Source organism: Tasmannia lanceolata, unplaced genomic scaffold (assembly GCF_043159265.1).
Source record: "Tasmannia lanceolata isolate RefF3 unplaced genomic scaffold, GAP_Taslan_0.1 ptg000012l, whole genome shotgun sequence".
NCBI classification, from domain to species: domain Eukaryota; kingdom Viridiplantae; phylum Streptophyta; class Magnoliopsida; order Canellales; family Winteraceae; genus Tasmannia; species Tasmannia lanceolata.
The window spans coordinates 48,952,503-48,974,480 of NW_027518689.1; the positions used below are offsets into that span (position 1 = coordinate 48,952,503).

General features: G+C 39.1%; 1 protein-coding gene across 1 annotated transcript in view; it reads left to right on the top strand.

The window, feature by feature from the left end:
* LOC143888403 (putative apyrase 6) overlaps positions 1 to 21,148 on the top strand; it is a 31,575-nt gene extending 10,427 nt beyond the window's left edge. Inside the window, exons 4-8 of the mRNA XM_077392808.1 lie at positions 4,433 to 4,487; positions 5,937 to 6,113; positions 19,572 to 19,669; positions 19,784 to 19,980; positions 20,749 to 21,148. Coding sequence (XP_077248923.1) covers positions 4,433 to 4,487; positions 5,937 to 6,113; positions 19,572 to 19,669; positions 19,784 to 19,980; positions 20,749 to 21,019 — 798 coding nt within the window. The 3' untranslated portion in view covers positions 21,020 to 21,148. The remainder of the gene's footprint in view (positions 1 to 4,432; positions 4,488 to 5,936; positions 6,114 to 19,571; positions 19,670 to 19,783; positions 19,981 to 20,748) is intronic.
* The last annotated feature ends 830 nt before the right edge of the window (positions 21,149 to 21,978 follow it).

Here is a 21,978-nt window from a genome sequence, read left to right on the forward strand (position 1 = left end):
GCACAACCCGTACTCTTTTAATAAACACCCTAGCACCTTGACCCTCGAACATTGACTCCCTTCCTCCTTCAACTCTCTTAATACAAAACTCGCCTCAACTCTCTACCCTCAAACTTTTTATGAATACACACACAGACACACACACACACACACACATATATTTAAATTTTAAATTTTAAAAATTTTATTTTATTTAAAAATTACCAAATCCGAATCCTACTTTTGGGGGGTTTGCCGAATCCGACACCTCGAATCCGTGTCAGAACCCGACAAGCGAATCTGAATCCATGCAACACTGAGTATCGGTGATTTCCTGTTGGAGCTTCAACAATTGTTCTCGAATGTGAATGAAGAAGTAGGACTTTGGGGCGCATTTGGATACCTTCATTATTTAGATTTGGATTTGGAAATTTGTGGATTTGAAATATAGAATTTCTAAATCAGTAGATTTGTAGATAATTCCGTCCAAAGAGGACCTTAGATTTATGAGTGTTGTGTGGATGGACATGTCCGTTGTATTGCGATAGGCAGCAATGCCATTGCTGTACCCATTCTGACTGAGTGTTTGGGGACGGCGATAACATATAGCAATGGATGACGGCGTTGGTAGGTATGGCAGAGCGGAGATGACAACATGGTGTATGGAGGTTAGGAAAATGGCCGAGAAGAGCGCAGCAATGGAATCAGGGATGTGAGCACTGATTGCCTATGAAGATGCATGCACAGGTTATGATGGTTGCTTGGGGAGAGGGTTGAGGAGGGAAGTGATGTAGAGCGGGTCCCAGCCAAAGATTGTGGGTAATATTTTGTGTAGGGTAGCTGTTTTCTTTTCATCATTTCTATGTCACAGGAATGCGCTTGTGTATGCAATAGTCCATATGAGGGGTACTTTTGTCCTTTTCTGTTACTATGGATTAGTATAAACAAGGAGGGTTTTGTCATGTTAGAGGACTTTTACATAACATTGAATTGGAGAATTGGGTTTTCCTACTTTAAGGGAATTCCAGCAGATTGCACTATCTTTGGAGTGTTCTAGGAGCAAATATCCGTGTGAAATTTCTGCATCTTGGGCTCCTCTTATCTTCCCTTTTGCAATCAATTATTTGCATGTTCTTGAAGAACTCGGTAAGATCCGGTTGCCCTGTCGATTGGAGAGAAATTGCCGAGTCTCTATTCTAACATTCTCTTTTATTTAATGTCAAATTTCATTTTATCAGCACAATTGATAGTTTTCTTTGAATCGGAGAGAAATGGTCTTCTTTGCTTTCAAACCTGTTCGTCCCTGTACATTGTCTTAGCTTAGCAAAGTAAATTTGGATGGGAATACATAACTTCAGGTCCCTGATGTAGCCTTTATTATAAGGGAGTTCCTATATAGTGTTGCTGTTAAAACATTGGTGCCATTAATAATCAGGCCTTGGCATTCCTATGTTGGATTGTTAACCTCATTTACCTATTGATTAGATTTATGGTAAAGGATTCCAAGGTTATTGCTGCATGGATGTGCAATTCGTTACATACAGGTTGCGAGGTGCTCTGAATTAAGATTTGACTTCCATCTGAGAAGCCTTCCTCTTTGACCTATAAGATCCTGAGAAAATTGGCTGAAATTAACCCTCTAAATACGTTTCAAATCTCCTAAAGCACATTTCCGTCTCAGGATTCTATTCGTGCAGGTTGGTTATGGTAGAAAGTGATCTTTTAGGAACTTTGGTTGAAAATTACATTCCAAACAAACATGCAGTTATTGCCCATGGATGATTCGTTTGGGATTTTAATCAACCAATGGAGAGCAGCTAGATATGTTCCTAATATGGAATGCAAGCCGTTTTAGCAGTCTCATTGGAGTTGGACCGGTGCAAGCCTATGCACAAATTTTCTTCTAAGGATACTGTTGAGGTTTTGTGCTTGTAAAATGTTTTCAAATAACCTACTTGGAAGTGAGCCAGAACCTAACACTAGTGGTTTGACGTGAAAAAGCATTTGTTTGACAAGTCTATTGTGATGATCATTATTCTTTGGAGACTAGATGCACATTTAACATTGAGATGGTGAATCCTTGCATATTAGCCCATTCATTTCATTGGTTGTTGTTGATCCCACTTTAAATAATTTAGAAGTGGGAAGTTATTAGAACTGAAAAGCATAATTTCCAGTTATCTTCAAATTGCATTTTAGCTAGCAATTAGAATCAGCAACCATTCAAGCTGCAAGTTCAGAAGTTTGGTTCTAAAACCCACATTATCAGCCATCTCTGCACTAATCTACTTGGGCAGCCCTTGCGACCGACATTCCGCAAACCTACCCTGCGTCAGGAAGAGAGGGTGAATTGCTTTGCCCATTCTGACGGAATGTTTGGGGACGACGATGGCATATAGCGATGGCCGACGGCATTGGTAGGTGTGGCAACGACAACATGGTATGTGAAGAGCGCGACAATGAGGATTATGGATGTGAGCAGCGATTGCCTATGAAGATGCATGCACAGGTTATGATGGTTGCTTGGGGAGATGGTTGAGGAGGGGAGAAAGCGGGTCAATGGAGGAGGGAGGAGGAGGAGCGTCCAGTGAATCGTGAATGGGAGGGAGAATCGATTGCGAATCCAAAGTTTGGATGGATTTCCAAATAATTTGTTTCAAAACAAAACTTCAAGTATCACTATCTCTTCATGTCTGTGGATTTGGAATACCACATATTTGGCACAAATCCAAATCCAAACGCGAAAGAGGGAGGAGAGAGGGGGGGCGGTGGGGGCAAATGCCATATTTGGAGGGTGTTTCTTATCATGCTTATCGGGGTGGGTGCACACCTGATTGCCCTAAATCTAAGCGATGGAAGTAGAGCTGCGCTGACATATGTAGTGGTCGGCCTTATAAAGCTCGCTAAGCTTAGCTCCCCCTCCACCCAACTGAATTTCACTTATAAGCGACTTGTTTTGTTTGCAAAGCTTTTATTTGGGTTTAAAATCCAAATCCAAGTGACCAAATCATAGATATCCAAACGGGCCCTCGAAGGATTCATGTAACTTTGGTGCACAAAAATTAATGATCTCACAAACCTTAGAAACGTGAATTTTGGTGGTTCATTACCTTCACACAATTCAAAATGAGAGTTTTCTGCCCATAGGTTGTGTAACTACTGGACTGGGCTGGAGCCTGGCAAGAACTTACTGCCCCGACCAAAACAATTATGTGGTGAGTTTATCCGGTGAAGGATGGTTGGCCAGCCACTTGAAAGGCTCTGGCCAAACAAAATTCCATGTCAAAGGGCTTCATATCCAGGCGCTACTTTAGTTCGAATTCAGCCTAGGTCAAATACGTTTGCCAAGATGGTGCCACTAAGAAGCCCGGACAATGACTGAGCTTTGTGTTTGATTGCCGAAACAATTGGCGGACCAATGAATCCCAACCATTAATGGGTTGCTCCAGACCGTATCCTCAATTAAGCTATCTCTATCTCTCTCCCTCCCCTTTTTTTTTGAATTGTCCCTTCCTTTTCTTCTTTGCCCACTCCCTTTCTCCTTCTCTCACCTTTTTCTCAGCTTCTTCCTCTTTCCTTTGTCTTTTCTCCCTCCGCTTGGACTATACAAGCAAACCAAGTAGGGTGCTTCGTCATTTTTGTAAAAGGATTTATTAAAGTAGTGCAAATATATACTTCTATATGAGGTTGAAGTTGTATATATACTGTTTCTGAGGGTAACTTTACTAATCACAGCTTCATAGTGTCCAAATAGGCCTTGAGCATTTGATATTTGTTGTTTTATTTTCTTTTAATTCTTTAGTTAGTTAAAACTCACTTTTCCCTATCCATATGTGTATTTACAATGAATTGCGCTAGTCGTTCAGGTATAGAATTTCAATAGCTTCTTTACCAAGCAAGATATGGTGCCTTTTGCGCAGCATATCATTGACAATCTCTAGTCAGAGGATTCTGCTCGTGCTTTGTTGTAGATCTCCATAAGTCTTTGCCATCCATCTGGTTTCTGCCATTTTCCCTTTTCTGTCATTTGTGTTTTTATCTGTCTTGTTCTCCCTAACATCTAAGGATGCCTCTCGACAACATTTTGTCCTCATTCGAGTGATTCATAGATCTGATCTATTGTTTCCTAAATGAATCCCTGTCTATTTGGTTTTTAATGACTTTGTGTTTCTTAAAATTATCTTCTGCTCCTTTTTCTATCAGTCATGTCGTGAATGATCTGATCGGTTCTATTATCCTTTTAAAGGTCTCAATCATTTCAGATATTATTATTGTTTTTGTATACTTTGCTCTCATTATTTCCCATTATCTCTCTGTCAGATCTGACGTGTAATGTTTGATTCATCAAATGCTTATGTAATGAATTTTTTTTGTTTATCTATATTTTAATTATGTAAATGATGAGCTAGTGAAGGTCTAATAAGTATCAATTCTACATTCATCGGTTGTGCAGGATGCAGCTTGGGAATTATTGCGAGGGCAGCACGATTCTAGAATCATGACATCATGTAAGCCTTTAATTTGTTGTTATTTTGACATGTGATGGGGTTTACTTATTTATTTTTTATTTTGTAGTCTGTTTTAGGGTTATTTGGTTTCAAACAGTCTCATAAGATTGCTACAATGTTGGAATCGGCAAATTGGCTGCAGCACATTTAATCATTAGTGCTTAGTTAATTAACTATTCCATCTCAATAAATATTAGGTCCCTTTGCTCCTTGTTAATTTCTAATGAAAATGGGCAAGCATTTTGTATGAAAGGGACTAGTTACCTATTTATTTTTGCTTCTTTTTCACCGGTTTGATTACTGTAAAGCCCTTCAGTTTATGATACAAGGTGCCAACGTGATCTTGTGTTACTCACTCAATTAGCACTTTAAGAATCCGTGTCCAACGATAGCCTGCTGCCTGCCTACCAATCCGAAAGCTCATCATAGCGATGAAACTATTGAGTTGGAATTCTGGGTCCATATGCTTACCTGCCAATATTCAAGAATGAAAAACAAGCCATCTGTAATAGTCGCATACATTGGTGGCATGTTTAAGTAAATAGGATATGTTAGTTTAGAAAAGTCCTCAGCATTTTAACATGGTTGAACCATACAGGCATTTCAATGTCTATTAGTGTGATAACTGAGACGTTTATGTTGTTAAGGTTAGTAATGTAGATTTTACTGTGAAGACATTTGTTAATAGGATAACAGCAACTTGGATATTTTAGTTGTTAAGAGTTTCTTTGAAAAAGGAGTCAAGCTTAATGCTTTTATTAACTTGAGAAACTGAAGTTTATATTGGCATAAGGGACTATCTATGTTAGTAGTTTAAATTTTAAACCAGGGAAATGGAGTGTCTTAACAGTGAAGAGGTTTTATCTCGGCCTTGTTGTAATAAAATTATTTACATTCACACACACACACACACTGAAGAAGTGCCGAGCTAAACTATTTCATGACGTCATCTCTGGGATAGACTTGAATATTGTTTTGAGAACTTCGAACACAAAGTATTCATTAGATCAAGGTTTGGGTTTTGGAGTGCCAACTGGGTCTGGGAAAATAGTGTTAGCCTCCTGTCTAATGTCCTTCCGGAATATATTATTTATTTTTGGTTATTTTGAGGCTGTCAAAATGCTGATAGAAGTTTCATAATTTTCAATTACTGCTTTTGAATTTCTTTTCTTGTTATTGTACTTATCCTTTGTGAATTTATTCCAAGAGAATTACTATTTAAGTTTTCATAAAATCTATCTTATCGTGTGGATGGTATATTTCAATTCTCAAAACTGGGAGCTGTATCTACACCCACAGGTTATATGTGATAATAAAGAAATGGTAGTGATTCACGTTTGAATTTTTGTTTGGTGGTTGTTTTCCTTTTTTGTAAATATTAATGCCAACTATATTAATTTGACATGATACACTGTTTGATTAGCAAAAACCTCTTTGTTAAATATGCAGCCTCGAGTGCTATCGATGGCAGTATAATGAGTCCTTGCATTCCGAAAGGATATTATCAATCTTCAGTTTCATCTATTACATTGAATGAAACTAACGAGAAACTCCAGCCATTCCACTCAGCAGGCAACTTTTCTGCATGCAGATCAGAAGCGGTGGGATTATTGCAAAAAGGGAAAGGTAGTCACACCCTTATACTAAATGAGTTTTATATTGGTTTTTTTTTTGAAATGGAGTTTTATATTGTTCTATCTCGTTTTAATTGACTTAATGTCTGACTTGTTGTTTTGTATGTATAGTCCTAACGTAACCCAAATGTGTTGGGAACAAATGTCCTTTGAAGTTACCTTTTCAGAATGTAAAAACAACGGCGCAACATTATAATTTTTTGTTTTCATTTATTGTATTCTTCTTCTTTCCTCCTACACTGCCTACACTCCTTCGACACAGCCCTCTCTTTTCCATTCAACAAATCCCATCTGTATGTTTCTTCCTTCCACTCCAGGATAGAAACTTTTGGGTCACAACAAAATCCATATTTTAGCGTCGGTTTTTCATTTTGTTATTCAAGGAGGGAGCTCTTTGTGGTTGTAACTTGCAACAAGAAAGGAGAAAAATAAGGAAAAAAAACAGAATTAAAATTGTCCAAAATGCCTTGTCTTTTTTTATTTAAATAAACTCCAGGTCTTTTTTTATTTAAATAAACTCCAGATCCATCTTTGGTCTAAATAATTTAGTGTTTCTCATGGATCCATGAATGTGTGAATGCCGACATGCACGTGTGCGCACGGACACACAGATGTATAGATAAATCGGTTGGTAATTTATGGATTTTGGATTTCACTCACTATTTCATTAACTGACTGTCTAACATTGTCATTATTACTTTCATTCAGTCGGAGTCTCAAGGAAAAAGTTCTTACAATTTGACTAGTTCCTTAAGAGAGGCTGGTTATGGCAAGAGAAGGTGCAATTTATAGGGGCTGTAATAGGTAAAACTTGATTCCTGGTTTTCTCAAGATAGTGAAAAGAGGGATCGCGTACGTGACACTTACCCAACAGTTTCTTGTCATTGTTTCCATTATTTATGCTAATTATAGATGGCCATGAGTGCTAGTGGTAACCTGAATGCAAGGTGTGCAGTTTGATGAGTTATACAACTTCAGACCTCAGAAGTTTGTGAATAATAGGTTTGCATGCATGTAGATAATATTCATAGAGAAAATGTGGGTATTTGTTCTAGATTGGTCTTAGTGGGGGTGGGGGGGGGGGGGGGGGGTTGGGGAGGGGGGAGAGAGAGAGAGAAGGGGTGGGGGGCATGGAGGCACACACATGTATGTACCTATTTGTATCCATATGTGTTCAGGAAGATGTGGTGTATGCCACTTTTTTGGTGCTGACATTCAAAGAACTGCCTATGGATAACAGAGCATGTCATACGTAAAATCCCTAGGATCTGTGGAAATGGATCTGACAGGGCAACCCTTAAAAATCTAGAAATGGGGATACACCCATATGTGTAATTACATATAAAATTACAAATTACTAATCATAATTTGCAACAAAATAAATATTGTATTCATTTAATAAACTAATAAATCTTAAGATAAAGCAATTATAAGTCTCAAAGAAACATGAAATAATCAAATAACAACGCATTTTTTTTAAAGGTAACAAAATTTTATTCAATATCCAAAGAAGCGTACAAGGAGACAAGTTGTCCCCAGCAGGAACAGAAAAATGTTCCAGAAAAAGAGAAGCTACATAATAACTCCGTGAATTTACTCAGTGTTGTTGGCCTCAAATACAAGTGCTGTGGTCCGGTCCACACCTGCCTTTGCCAGTTCATCTGCCATGGAATTCATGGATCTTCTCATGTGGTTAAACTGTGGCCGGATGACTCTCACCAAGTCCCGTATTTCATCGATTTTGCTTGCTAATCGCCAAGGGCCGCAACACTTATTTTTGGCCCAGGCAATTGTGTTGGATGAATCTCCCTCAACTATGAGTGGTCCCAAGTTCTTTCCATACCATCTTAACCTGAAGAGAATAACAGTACATTTATCAATCTAATCTAGCTATCCTCAGTCTCCAATCTGTTGCATCAAGAAAGAGAGACCAATATGATAAAATGAATATAAAATTATATGAGTGTGTGATTAATGTTTTAGGTATAGAGGAGCGGTGATAACTAAAAATATTAGTTAAAGAAGAGCTAAAGTAAAATAAGAGTTAATTATAAAAGAGGAACTAAACACAATATTTGATAATAAATGGTATTTCACTTGACACGTTACAATAGCGTCTCGACGCTCCTACATTATGTTAAACAGTTCTAGCAGGATGTTTACAAGTGTCTAAAGGAGTGATGATGCGTGTTGACATGCGTGTCGTTGTTGACATGTGTTGACACGCTTGTCTGCTGAAAATCAAAGTGTTGGCTAAATCATAACAAAATCCACTCAGCATGTCAGTTAAGTGCAGGAAATCATGTGTTACTTTCTGGCATAGAATTTTATTTCTGATCTCCAAAAGTTTCTTGAAGTTGTTGGTGTGGTTAGCCAGTTGCAGTAGAAGAGTTCATGGAAACTATTCCAATTCTGATGCTATTTTGGGTGAAGTTAAGGGATATGCTTCGGGTACTCCTAATCTGAACTATATATTTATTTATTTAAAGTAGATGTTCAATTAATGATCCTTATTTTTTAATAGATCCTACTCATAATGATAGAAGCACTCTTTATATGGCGTCCGCATGCATGGTCTTAAATTCCGTCGAAACCTACACGAAACGACCGAAATGTTTCCATTTCCCTCTCCATTGAAACCGATACCTAAATTGAAGCTGATACTGAAACAAAAATCGTAAGTGTATTAGTGTTGTACTATATAAGTATGTGTTACATATTTATATTTATATGAATTGTATTTGAAGTATACATATATGAATTACGTGTTAAATGTGCATAGTTGTTAAAATCGTAAAATTTACGATTTGAATCATACGATTCAAATCGAGTCGTGGGTTGAACAATTCAAATCGGAAGAAGAATCGTTTTTTGTAAAAATCATATAATTCAAGTACGATTCGACTTTAAATCGTGTGATTTTTACGATTTTGTCTATTTTGGATTTTGAGAACTGATTGTGATTTCAAAATGAAAATCATTTCAATATGCTCTGTTTATTGCTGACATTTCTTTGTATGGTGATTATTATAGAATTGAATTGGGTATGTGCTTTGTTTACTGTTGTGATAAATTATATAATGCTTTATTGTATGATGAATATAGTTCGTGCTTTGTTTAGTGATCTATTGTACGATGAATATGGATTGTGCTTCAGATTACTAATCATGGAATTTTATATTTATTTTAATAGTTTTGAATGAAAATAGATAATTACTCATTTTCTTCTTATTTTTTACCTTTTATATTTTTTAATATTTTTCTCATTTTTATATGTAAATATGAAAAAAATCTTACGATTTACAATCCGATTTACGATTCTATACGATTTGAACCCTGTTACGATTTACGATTTGATTCCGATTTTCAGAACCTTGGTGTTATGTACTGAATTATCAATTATCAGACATGCTCGACAACGCATGCCATTACGTAGTTGATGTTGTTAAACCATTATGGAAGGCTGTCTTGCTTTTGTGATGGTTTTAAGTGTGTATGTGTGCTCATTCTAGCATTTTCTAAAATTTCGTCTTAAAATTCTATAATTTGTACCACTCAAAATAAAAATAAAAATCTATCATTTGCATATGTTTCGATACATTTCCGTGATTTTACAAGTTTTTTACCAAAATCTTCAACTGAAACCCAAATATTTCCGTTTTTGTGGCGCCCAAATTCGAAGCGAAAACTGATATTTAGAACCTTATCCACACGTACTTGCCATGCTTAGAGTACCACCCTTGATATTTGATCTAACAAAAACCAACTTTATAAGAGGCTGTTGTTGGATCAAATATCTAGGACTGAGCAGTTATTTCGGTTCCCCATTACGTGCAGCTATGCGTGTATACCACATAATATGCCAATAAAAGCATATCATAATGTCGACTAAAGCGTATCATATTCTCAAATAATCTTGCCCTTGTCATATGTTTAGGTTTCAACGATCCTTACCCTTTTCAAAAAAAAAACATATCATATCTTTGTTGTACCCATATCCTAAGACCTGGGGTTTAAGTGTTGATGTGATCCGGCCTTGGTCTACATGCTATCCTTAGAGACTTTCCATTTGTTTAGTTTCTAAGACTTTATATTTCATTATGTTGATATTTTAGAGCTTAGATGTGGGGGTTGTCCACATCATCTAGGGCGCACAACGCCTCCCACACACCCCATCATCTACACTGCCCATAATACCATTGAGCGGTTATATCGTTATTGTACCCATATCCTAAGACGATCCGGCCTTTGTCTACATGCTTCCTTTAGAGACTTTCCATTTGTTTAGTTTCTAACACTATATTTCATTATGTTGGTATTTTAGAGCTTAAATGTGGGGGGTTGTCCACATCATCTAGGGCCGACAACGCCCCCACACACCACATCATCTACATTGCCCATAATACCCTTAAGTTTAAGTGTTGAACTGTTGATGTGATCCGGCCTTTGTCTAGATGCTACCTTTAGAGACTTTCCATTTGTTTAGTTTCTAAGACTCTATATTTCATTATGTTGATATTTTAGAGCTTAGATGTGGGGGGTTGTCCACATCATCTAGGGCTGACATCGCCCCCACACACCCCATCATCTACATTGCCCATAATACCCTTAAGCGGTTAGTGCTTGTTTTATCATTAAATCTGGGTGTTTGTCATTAATCTAATGACCTGAGTAACTTAATTTATTTATATTCTATTGGCCATTGGGGTGGGCTCACCTCTAAAACCAATTAAGCTCTATATGAAGAGGCCAAGAGGGGAGAAAACCCCAATTTTGGTGATTTGCGCGAACCTCCCATGCTCATGTTTTGACATGGAGAGGTTTTTCTCCTATCTTTTGATGCAAATAGAACTTCTTCTCTCTTTCTCTTTGGCTCAAAAGTGAGAAACCCTAACCCTTTCTTCTATTCTCCTCTTCCCCTCCTAGCTCCTTATTCTTTCATCCTTTCTTCCTTGCTTACTCCCCTCTAGTGCTACTCCTCTTTATTTCTTTCTTTCCTTCTCCTCCATTCTTTCACCTTCTCCCCTTCTCGTTCTTTCCTAAATTTTCTTTCTTTCCTTCCATCTCCCTCCATTCCTTCCCCCCCCCCCCACCTCACAGTTTCCCCTCCCAAAACTAGTCTCTTGACTGTTTTTGCAGCCTTGGTTGCTACACAGAAGAAAAGGAGAAGGTGAAAGATCTAACAGTCAACAACCACTACCTGTAACTCAACTACTGACTACGACGCACTAACAACGAAGAATGAACAACCTAAACCCTAAATGGAAACCTATCGGATGCCGAAATGGTGTATGGGTTTGGAAGCGACTAGGAGCCCGACTTTGAGCTTTGATACGCTTTGGTGCAATCATGGGGGTTCTCACTGTTAACCCAGAGAACTTTAGGAGCTCAATATATCAATCTTCAATTTTAAAAGTACTACAATCAATCCCTAAACATATTAGCATTTGAAAAATTAATCAATTTGCACTAGGAAATTTACTTAGATTTAGCCTTCGAGAAAGTTAAACAATAAACCCAAAATATTACTTAAACATTTATTGTAAACAGTAGATCACACTAATCGATAACAAATCTATGATATTTACTAACAATGTTTCTTTCAAATGTCATTTGTGTTTTCCAGGAATGTTTTTTGTTTTTTTCCTAGAAATTTGATTTTGCCTCTGTTAATTGGGTTGACCTTTATTTTTATTTTTTTGAAATGGCGGAGAAATATCATTAATGAAAAGAGAAAGTGGGTCGAGGAGGACCACTACAAGAGAACAAGAAAAACAAAAACAGAAAAAGCAGAAAAGGAGAAATACAACTCTCACGGAGGAAGGAAGTCAAACCACTCCAAACCCATACGACTAACCCCCCTCCTAGCCAACGAATCCGCCTCCCCATTAGCCGATCGCCGAACATGATTGAAAACTATAGCAGAGCTCGAGATTAGATCTTCTATTTCATCAAAAATAGAGAAAAATGTCCAAGGGGGAACCACTGCCCCTCTTAACCAACGAATAACATTAAGTGAATCCCCCTCCACGATGGATTGATCTATACTCTCTTTATCGAGTCTTTTAATGCCGTAATAAACCACCTTCACTTCGGCCTCTGACGTGTCACAAATCCCAAGAGGACCGGAATAAGCCCACACCACATTACTACCATCATCACGACACAAACTGTCAACCCCACCCGGTCCCGGGTTTCCACGACTCGAACCATCAAAGTTAATTTTGAGCATCCCAATGGTGGAGCCTCCCACCTCTGAACAATCTTTGGCCCCCCTCCCTACTAAAGCAAACTTCCCTCCACCCCTCCCATAAATCAAAGGCCGATACAAAGCGGAAAGCCGGGAGACATTTTGCCCAAGAAATAGAGAGAGCAATAATTTTCATGTAAAGCCAATACAGAGATTTGGCAATCCCCTCAAATACTCAAGAATTTCTTTCCTTCCAAATCACCTACTATGTAGCAAGCAAACAAATTCTCCACAACAATTTACCTTTCGTTCTCCACGGAACTTGACCCTATTGAAGCAACAAGTCCGGCATAGAAAAAGGAAAGACCCAAAAGATGTCGAACCTCAAAAGGATATAGTTCCATATCCGACGAGTGAAAGAACAATGCATGGAGAGATGACCCATAGATTCCCTGCCCCTCAAGCAAAGAGGACAATGATCAATAAGCATCATACCACGCTTACGAAGGAAGTTAATCGTTTGAATCTGATCACGACATGCCGCCCACCCGAAGATACAAACTCTAGACGGGCAATGATATTTCCAAACCTTGGCTGAGATAGAGGATACACCACCGGGCACCAAAAAATTATAGGAAGATTTGACAGAGAAGATACCAGAAGATTCCGTAGTCCATACTCTTTTGTCAAATCAATCCTCTTGATATAGCACCGATCTAGAAGTTTAAGAAACCGAGAAACCGACTCTAACTCCCTATCAAAGAAATTCCTTCTAAATATCAGGGACCAAACTATACTACCTCCATTGCGGACAAAGCAATCACAAACGAAAGCTTCTTTCGAAGAAGCTACTCTATATAGATCCGGGAATAAATCCATAAGAGGAGCATCCGAACACCACACATCACTCCAAAATTTGATCCTATCCCCCACATAAACTTTAATGATTCTATCTCCCACATAAACTTTAAACCTAATACTCAAATTAAACGCATGAGACATTTTTAAAATGTCACGCCACACCGTCGGACCTTGATTTTTGAACCGGTTATTAGATTCCCACTTCCCTGGCAAACAACCATATTTACTACTGATTATCCTCAAGCACATTTGACTTTGTTCTTCTCCAAATCTCCATAACCATCTCCCCAACAAAGCATGATTAAATTCCTTTACTATTTAATACCCAAACCTCCATTCTTGAAAGGGAGGCACACCTTTTCCCAGCTCACTAAAGAAATACCTTTCTTCTTGTCATTACCTCCCCATAGAAATCTACGTTGAATTTGTTCAATCCGTAATACAACACTAACAGACATTTGAACAAAGACGAAAAATAAATGGGAATATTAGCCAACACTGCTTTGACTAGCACAAGTCTACCCCCTCTGGAAACAAGATTCCTTGTCCACATCTCCAATCTCCTTTCAATTCTTTCAACCATGGGATCCCACAAGGATTTATTAGGTCTCCCTATGCCTAAAGGAAGGCCTAAGTAGCTGGATGGTAACTAATCTAACTGGCAACCCAGAATTTCAGCCAAATGTAAGGCTTCTTCCTGCTGAATGTTTAGAGCGTACAATCTAGACTTGTGGAAATTGGATCCCTGACCAGTAATAAGCTCCTAACATCTTAGGGAATATTTCAAATTCAGCACTTGGTTCAACTCCGGCTCACAAAATAGGAGAGTATCATCATCAAATTGAAGATGAGACACCTCAACCTTCTCACTTCCAATTTTAAAACCATTAAATGATCCCAACCCACTACCTTTTGACATCAACCTACTCAAAGTCTCTGCCACAATGACAAACAAAAAAGGGGATAATGGATCCCCCTGCCTAAGTCCTCGAGATGACTTGAAGAATCCCTTTGGGGACCCATTAATCAAAACCGAGAACTACCTAGATGATACACAACTCCTAATCCATCCTCTCCACCTCTCTCCGAACCCCATTCTATTGAGCAAATAATTCGAACAGTCCCAGTCTACCCTATCATAAGCCTTTTCCATATCCAATTTGCACAATATGCCTCCCAAAGTCTAAGTTATGAATCTATTGCCTTGTTTGCTACTAATGAGCAATCTAAAATTTGCCTATTAGCAACGAAGGGACTTTGGCAATCAGAGATAATAGATGGAAGGACCGCCTTAAGCCGATCCGCTAAAACTTTTGCCAGTACTTTATAAAGGCAACCCACCAGGCTTATAGGGGGATATTAAGATATTTTGGACGCACCAGCAACATTTGGGATAAGGGCTATGCAAGTTGCCCCGGTTCCTTTATCCAGTACCAAACCCTTATGAAATTCATCAAAAAATTTCATCAGGTCCCCTGAAACGTACGACTAGCAAGACTGAAAGAATGCTAGACAGAAACCATCCGGTCCCGGGTCCTTATCTCTACATAAGGAAAATACACCTTTTTTAATCTCCCCCTTCTCAAAAGGTTTTTCCAATGCATCACTCTGGATCATACTCAGTTCACTAAACTCCAGATTATCCAGCAGAGGTCTAGTGATACACTCAGACGAATACAAAGATGTATAAAAATTTAATATCACACTTGTAATCGCTTCCTTCCCCGAGACAAAAGTTCCATTATCCTCTAAAGATTCAATCCTATTTCTCCTTCTTCTGGCACTAGCTATGGCATGGAAAAAAGCCGTATTTTTATCCCCTTCTTGTAACCACCTCACTCTCGACTTCTGTCTCCAAGTAATTTCCTCATGTAACAACATACCGTTATGCTCTTCTTTTACTCTCCCCAATTCCTCTCTCGAGATGACACTTCCTACCCCTGATTCCTCCAACAATGCTAACTCTCCAATTCTATTCTCTAACCACATCTTCTGACTTGTGTCTGCTGATCTTCTTTTTGCCACCCATTCCTTCAGCTTCTTGACATGTTGAAGTTTATGTCCTATAACCACATCCGTAGGACCCACAAACTTACGAGATTCCCAGCATCCACCCAATCTCTCCTCCATGTCATGAATCTTAAGCCACACAATTTCAAACGTAAATGGAGGGGGTACCTAAGATTCCAATCTAGGATCCAAGAGAATGGGACAATGATCAGAAACTGAATGAATACTTGCCTTTTGGTAAACCTCAGGAACCAAATCCATCCAACAAGGAGAAATGAGGAGACGATCAATCCTACTAGCACTATCACCTCTACTCCAAATAAACCTAGCTCCAGACAGAGGAAGATCAATTAAATCATGCTTTGAAATGAAATCAGCAAATGCAACCATGTTTAAGTTAGATATTCGACAACCAAGTCTTTCACAAACAAACCTAATTTCATTAAAATCCCCCCCCCCCCCCAATACACCAAGGATAAGACCAACTCTCCTTGACTTCATTTAATTCATCCCATAATAAACCCTTATCTGCCCATGCAGAAGGACCATGAACTCCAGGAAACATCACCATAGACGCATCTTCCACCCTACGAAAGACAATGGAAATAGAGAATCTACCCTTCCATTCCTCAAACATTACCCAACAAGACTCATCCCAAGCTAGTAAGATACCCCCGATGCACCAATAGCTTCGACAAAAGATAATCCCCATTCCAATCTTGCACTGAGGCTTTTAATAACTTTTCTATCAATTATCGCCAACTTAGTTTCTTGAATACAAATTAGATCCGGCTTCAATTTTTTAACGAGACCTTTAACTTGAGCCCTTTTTCCAAAGATCCCAACCCTCTAACATTCCAAGATAGCATCTTCATAAGGAAACAAATTTGGCAGACTTCCTCCCCTTCCTAGTGCTCTTTTTACTTGCCACACTAGCAACCATAGACTCCTCCCCGACTAGAATCTCACCATAGTTCACTTCCGATTTCAACCCTGCAAGCTCCCTTAGCTTTTTCTTCGATGTCTCCATCGAAAAACTCCGATTTTTACTAGCCCCACTACTGTCCCTAATCTCCGAAGATCTAATCATCTCTAGGAACTCTGCATTGGCCCATGATATTTCACACCAAGTTTATGGCAAATCCCAATCGTGCGGTTCATGGCAAACTCTATGTGCCCCTCTCTCCCCTTCTCACCTTCTAAAAAGAACTGATTATTCTCAAAGATAGGACTACCAGAATCGATGAAGACAGAGTTATCTTCCGGATTCAAACGCTCTAGGTCAGATACTACATCAGAAACAATTGATGGATGCACAAAGGAGAATGGACCAGGAACTTTGGAAATCATATTGCCAACCGGACTATTGGAATTTCTAATGCCCACTAGTATATCCTGCACATCACCTCAAGAGCAGAAAACCTCATTAGCCAAAGCCAATTTAAAATTTATACCTTCTTCAGGCATGTCACAGGAGCTATGAACCCCCAATTCCAGCTGTGGTAGATTGCCATAGTCCATTGCAAGATAATCCTCTTTTACTAGAGGAGATAGGTTTTGATTGGCTCTCCCTTGGAACATTTTCGACCAGCATCTGAAGCCATATCCCAGATGTCCCAGCAGCAGTAGATCTTTGAAGAACCCTCAAAATTAGATTGATTGGCTGTGATTATTCCACCCCACTCCAGCTCCCCTCTGTAGGATCCCCCTTCCGAACGAAGGAGTTCATCCCTAAAATTCGTGGGCCTCGAATGTAAATCCGCACCAGACATTGATAATCCTTCACTACTCCTGTGGAAGGGAGCACTCACAGGATTCCGCCCCCCATCATCGGGCAGATATTCATAAGCTTGCCTCCACCTCCGAGATGATCTTGATTGGGTTCGTCCGCAGATTCCGATATTTCAAAATTCAAGATGGTTGCAATCCCCAATAAACTTGATTCCTTATGGGAACGAGAGATTTTCTGGTTCATCAACGATTGCCTAACATTAGAACGCGACAGCATATGAATACCGCCTACGAAAATCTCCTCAGCACAGCACTTAGATAACCTAACCATATTCACATCAGGTGCCCTACTGCCATTAGCAACCTCCAAGTGCTTCATAGGAACGATGGTTTGATCCGAAACCTGAAAATCAATCTCTTCTTCTACCTCATCCGACTCGTGAACATCGTTAAAGACCGAACCAGTTTGAGAGCAAACCTCCTTCATAATATCCCTTTCAAAAATCCCCGGCTGACGACTGCACTGGATACCCATTCCACTTATGCAAGATTCCAATACCTCTGAACCCCCAGCCCAATACTCACTCGTTGGACAAACTTCAAAGACATCTCGCCTCTCTTTAGAACGAGAAAGACTTGACGGTGAATAAAGTCATAGTCGAAAAAGTGTCATGGATGGGCCACGGGTCCACTAGACTATTAGGTGTTTGGGCCAAGCCTTCAGTATATGATCCAAGAGCAGACCCACCCACCCTCAAAAAAGACGCGTGGCCCAAACCAGTAACATCACTATCCCCCTTGACCCGGCGCAACTTTATGCCTCCTTGGTGTTGTCACCTCCAAAATATCATAGAAATTATTAATGAGTGCTGTAGACCCCTTCAAAACAGGAGACGTGCCGCCCACACCACACAAACTCCTCCATCTGATACCAACTGGCGAAGAAGTATTTTGCCTTTTGAAAATCCGGCCCACCTGCTTCACACTATTTTGCGCTTCGACCCGTGTAATATAGTAAATCCTGCTATCCTGCACCATAGCATCTTCTCCGGCCAGATCCTCAATATTTTCAGCCGCATCCCACTCTTCCTCTGCCAAATCCTCCTCACAAGAATGCATCTTCATCTGAGTCAGTATCCAACGAATCATCCTCTTCAGAACGAGAATTATCAACACCCATATCCCCTGATAAAGATAGATCATCAGACGATGATCCTCTAAACGAGTCAACAACCTCCGCCCTAATCCATCTAACCGACCCATCCAAAGATGCTTGTAGAGAGATTTCTTTGCAAATATCTCCTTCCGTGGATATCAGAATAGACGTCGAGGAGTATCCTTCGCCAGCAAAACAAGATTTATCAAGATCCATAACACGGCCAAGTTTTTCCACAATTCTTTTGAGTTCTCAACACACCATGCTTCAGGTGGACGACCCGTGATTCGCCACCAATTCGTAAAGCAGGATCTAGGGAATTTTAGTTCCCATTGCAAAAGTTCCACAAATGGTGAATTGGTTGCAGATAGCCACACATCTTTCACATGAAGCTTATTCACACCCATTGGTGAAAATATCATAACCTCCAAGGAATCAATCTTATGCACCTTGATAGGTTTTAACCCACTTTTCCGAGCCAGCCAACTTTCAAGCGCCGATATATTTCCAGACCACCCGTTTCTAATTCTCCCCCACAGGCTAATGTCCGCATTGCTTATGGATTTCAGGGGAATAGCTTCCATTTTAAGACGAATACCTTCAGAACAATCCATGTAGGACTCCCCACCCATCGAACCAGATCCCACCACCTCTATATGATCAGCTGCAACACTAACGGGCTTCATTGCTCTATCAACCAGAGGGAGGTTTTGATCCATACTAGACCATATTTTTTTACATGTCCAGCTCTCAACCCTCTTGCGGAAATTACGGAAGCCACATTTCACACGCTTCCAGTCTCCCCATCCGCCGGCATTCCTCCTAAGGACCACTCTCTGAAGCCGCCACTCCCTCTTGTTGAGAACCCTATTCCAAACACCACCTCTTTGACTCCTACCCCGATCAAAACCCACCGACACAGTGTTTCCATTGCCAACACTAATCACAGCTCCCGCACTAGCACCCGCCGTAGTACCTACAGGTGGAAGACCAAAGCCTCGCTTTCTCATTATACCTCAATTTCTTATTGGGTTGACCTTTATATTAATCAAATAGGCATAATTACTGAAGTGACATTGATGTAATATAATAAAAGAAAAGATATGATGTAAGACCTAATTACTAGTAGCCCTAGGCCCTAATTACTACTATGCCATTAGCACTAACAGCTTACACATGGTGGAATTCACAGGCATAAAATTCGTGTGTTGACCATTTTCCAAAATATGATTGCTTTTATCCGTTGATTTTTCTACATATTTTTCAAGAGAAAAAAGAAAGAAAAATCAACAAACTATTGCTGAGTATCATATTTCTATTCGTAGATTGCCGATACAGTGCATTCATCACTGTTTGCCAATTAAGTGCAGCATGAAATGCCAAGACTTACAAAAAGACTATGTTGGATGTCTGAAATGCTTACAAATAAAACATGTATGTTCTATGCATTTGAGGATCTTTTACGTGCTTTTTATTTATGATCTCTTCTACAATTTATGCAGATATGTGCATGCATCCCCCTTGTAGAATAATCCCTTCATTCATGCCTGAGTTTCAAGGCAAGCCTATTGCTGCGGAGAACTTTTTTTATACTTCAAAGGTTTGTGAATGTGATACCACCAGCATTCCTGCAACAAATTTAGTCCTGAGGTTTTAATTTTCTCTGAGTTATATTTTTATTCAACCTGAGTGTTCTTTACTTATTCTCCCATAGTTCTTTGGGCTGGTACCTAAGGCGTCTTTATTGGAGTTAGAAGCTGCTGGACGTCACTACTGTGAAGATGATTGGGGTAAATTGAAAGATGAACATTCGGGCATTGACGAGGGGGATTTGCTAAGATACTGTTTCTCCTCAGCATACATTGTAGCGTTATTACATGATGGTCTTGGAATTCCTATGAATGACAGGAGGTATCCACTTTTTTCTCTTCCTGCTCCATGCATACTGGTATGACATTCATTTTTTTTTCAGCATTCGATTGGGACTTTGAAGTTTAAACTGCTGCATTTGAGTTATCGTGTTCAGTTAGTTGCTCTTCCTGCTGTTTACTTTCTTCCTGTTCTTTTAGATGCCAATTCAACTCAATTGCTCTGTTAGTTAGTTATCATCACAGTGCGCGATAGTTGCAATACAACATGATTTGATTTTTCTCTTTTTTATTCCTATCCTTCCTGCTAGACTTGTCTTACCAGATTCGGCTAACCTCAAATACAAGGATTCATGGATTCTGCTAATTTAATTATTAAACATGATAATATGGGTATATATTGGAAATTTTGGTTGGTTGAATAAATATAATGTTATATTTTTATATAAAAACCTTATTATTAAGATGGATAAAATTCAAAACATGTGATAATTATAAATCCGTCTCTGCATCTAGAAAATATAAATTAAAGAGTTCTACAAATGTTGCAGTGAATCCTGAAGTATTGGAATTCGACACATCTCCAACATGGATACTTTATCGATTCAGACGAATCCATATTGCATAGCTCAGTTATCATCATGGTGTCTGTGCAATAGTTGCAATAAAACATGATTTGTTTTTTTAAATCTTTTTTCCTATCCTACTGATAAGACTTGCAGCACCAGAATTACTTCCTTCTGCCTGAATTTGCATGAACTTTACATTTCTATCTCATTCAACATTAAAGAATGAAAATTCCTGGTTTCAGGATTGGATTCACAAATCCTGCGAGAAGCATACCCCTTGACTGGACACTAGGAGCTTTCATCCTACAGACGGTTGTAGGATCTGAATCGGAGCCAGGGGAAAACCTGGCTCGCATAGTCGGAGATGATTCCTTCACATACCTTTCATTATTTGCAATTCTCTTATCAGCAATCCTCGCCGCATTCTACATCTCAAGATGGCGAAGACCGCAGTTGAAGACAGTATATGACCTGGAGAAAGGCCATTACATTGTTACACGTGTACCCAGGTGATTCCCACCCCATTTTTGAAGTTCTGTAAAATGTAATTATAGAATTCATACTGAAACTAGATTTTTTGAGAGGAAATTGAAGGGAAAAAAGGAAAAAAATGAGCAGGAAATATCTGCTTCTGGCTCATCACTGAAACAATGGCCCACCTCTAAGAAATCTGTTACCTTAAGAAACACAACTAATTGAAAAATTCTTGGAAAAAACCATAATTTTGATGCCCTTTTTAAACTTAAAATTTCAGAATAATTATAAATTCTTTTTCGATTTAAATGCAATTTTTCAAAATTGAACATGAATCTTTCTGCAATAGTCCCTAGCAAATTAGGCTATGAGATTCAAATTATTTAAAAAGATGATGGAAAATTAAATTCAGACCTCAATCTAGTGAACACATGCACTTGCGCAAGTGTCTTGTTCAGAGGACATCGTCTGTATCCTCTCACCCCCCCCCCCCCCCCCCCCCGCGGGATTCCGTTTTGCTTGCAGCCCTCCTTCAATAATAGCACAGCACCCTTTACATTTTTCTGAGCACTGTTTGGATACGTGGATTTCAGAATCCAGGTTTTAGTTTTAAAGCGGTGTAAAATTCTGGATTTTACAATCCATCATCCTGGATTTTAAGTAAGAAATCCAGGTTTAGAAATCTCTCCCCCATCTTGAGATTTTGAAAACCAGGTAACACAGGACGATCTCACTCTCTCGCTCGATGGAAAGAAGGGCGAGAAATGAGAAAATGATGGACGGTCTCCTCTCGTTTTCCATCTGGGATTTTGAGGAAATCCAAGATTCTAAAATCTGCATGTCCAAATATATCACTTTTTTCCTAAAATAATAATGGGATTTGTTAGCGTCCATGGCAGAAGGCATTTTGCAGATGGCTGTTGCATGTGAGAACAGCACCTCATGAAAAGGCACCCCTAATTATATATGTACGAGGAGAGGAATGCTAAACTTAGGGG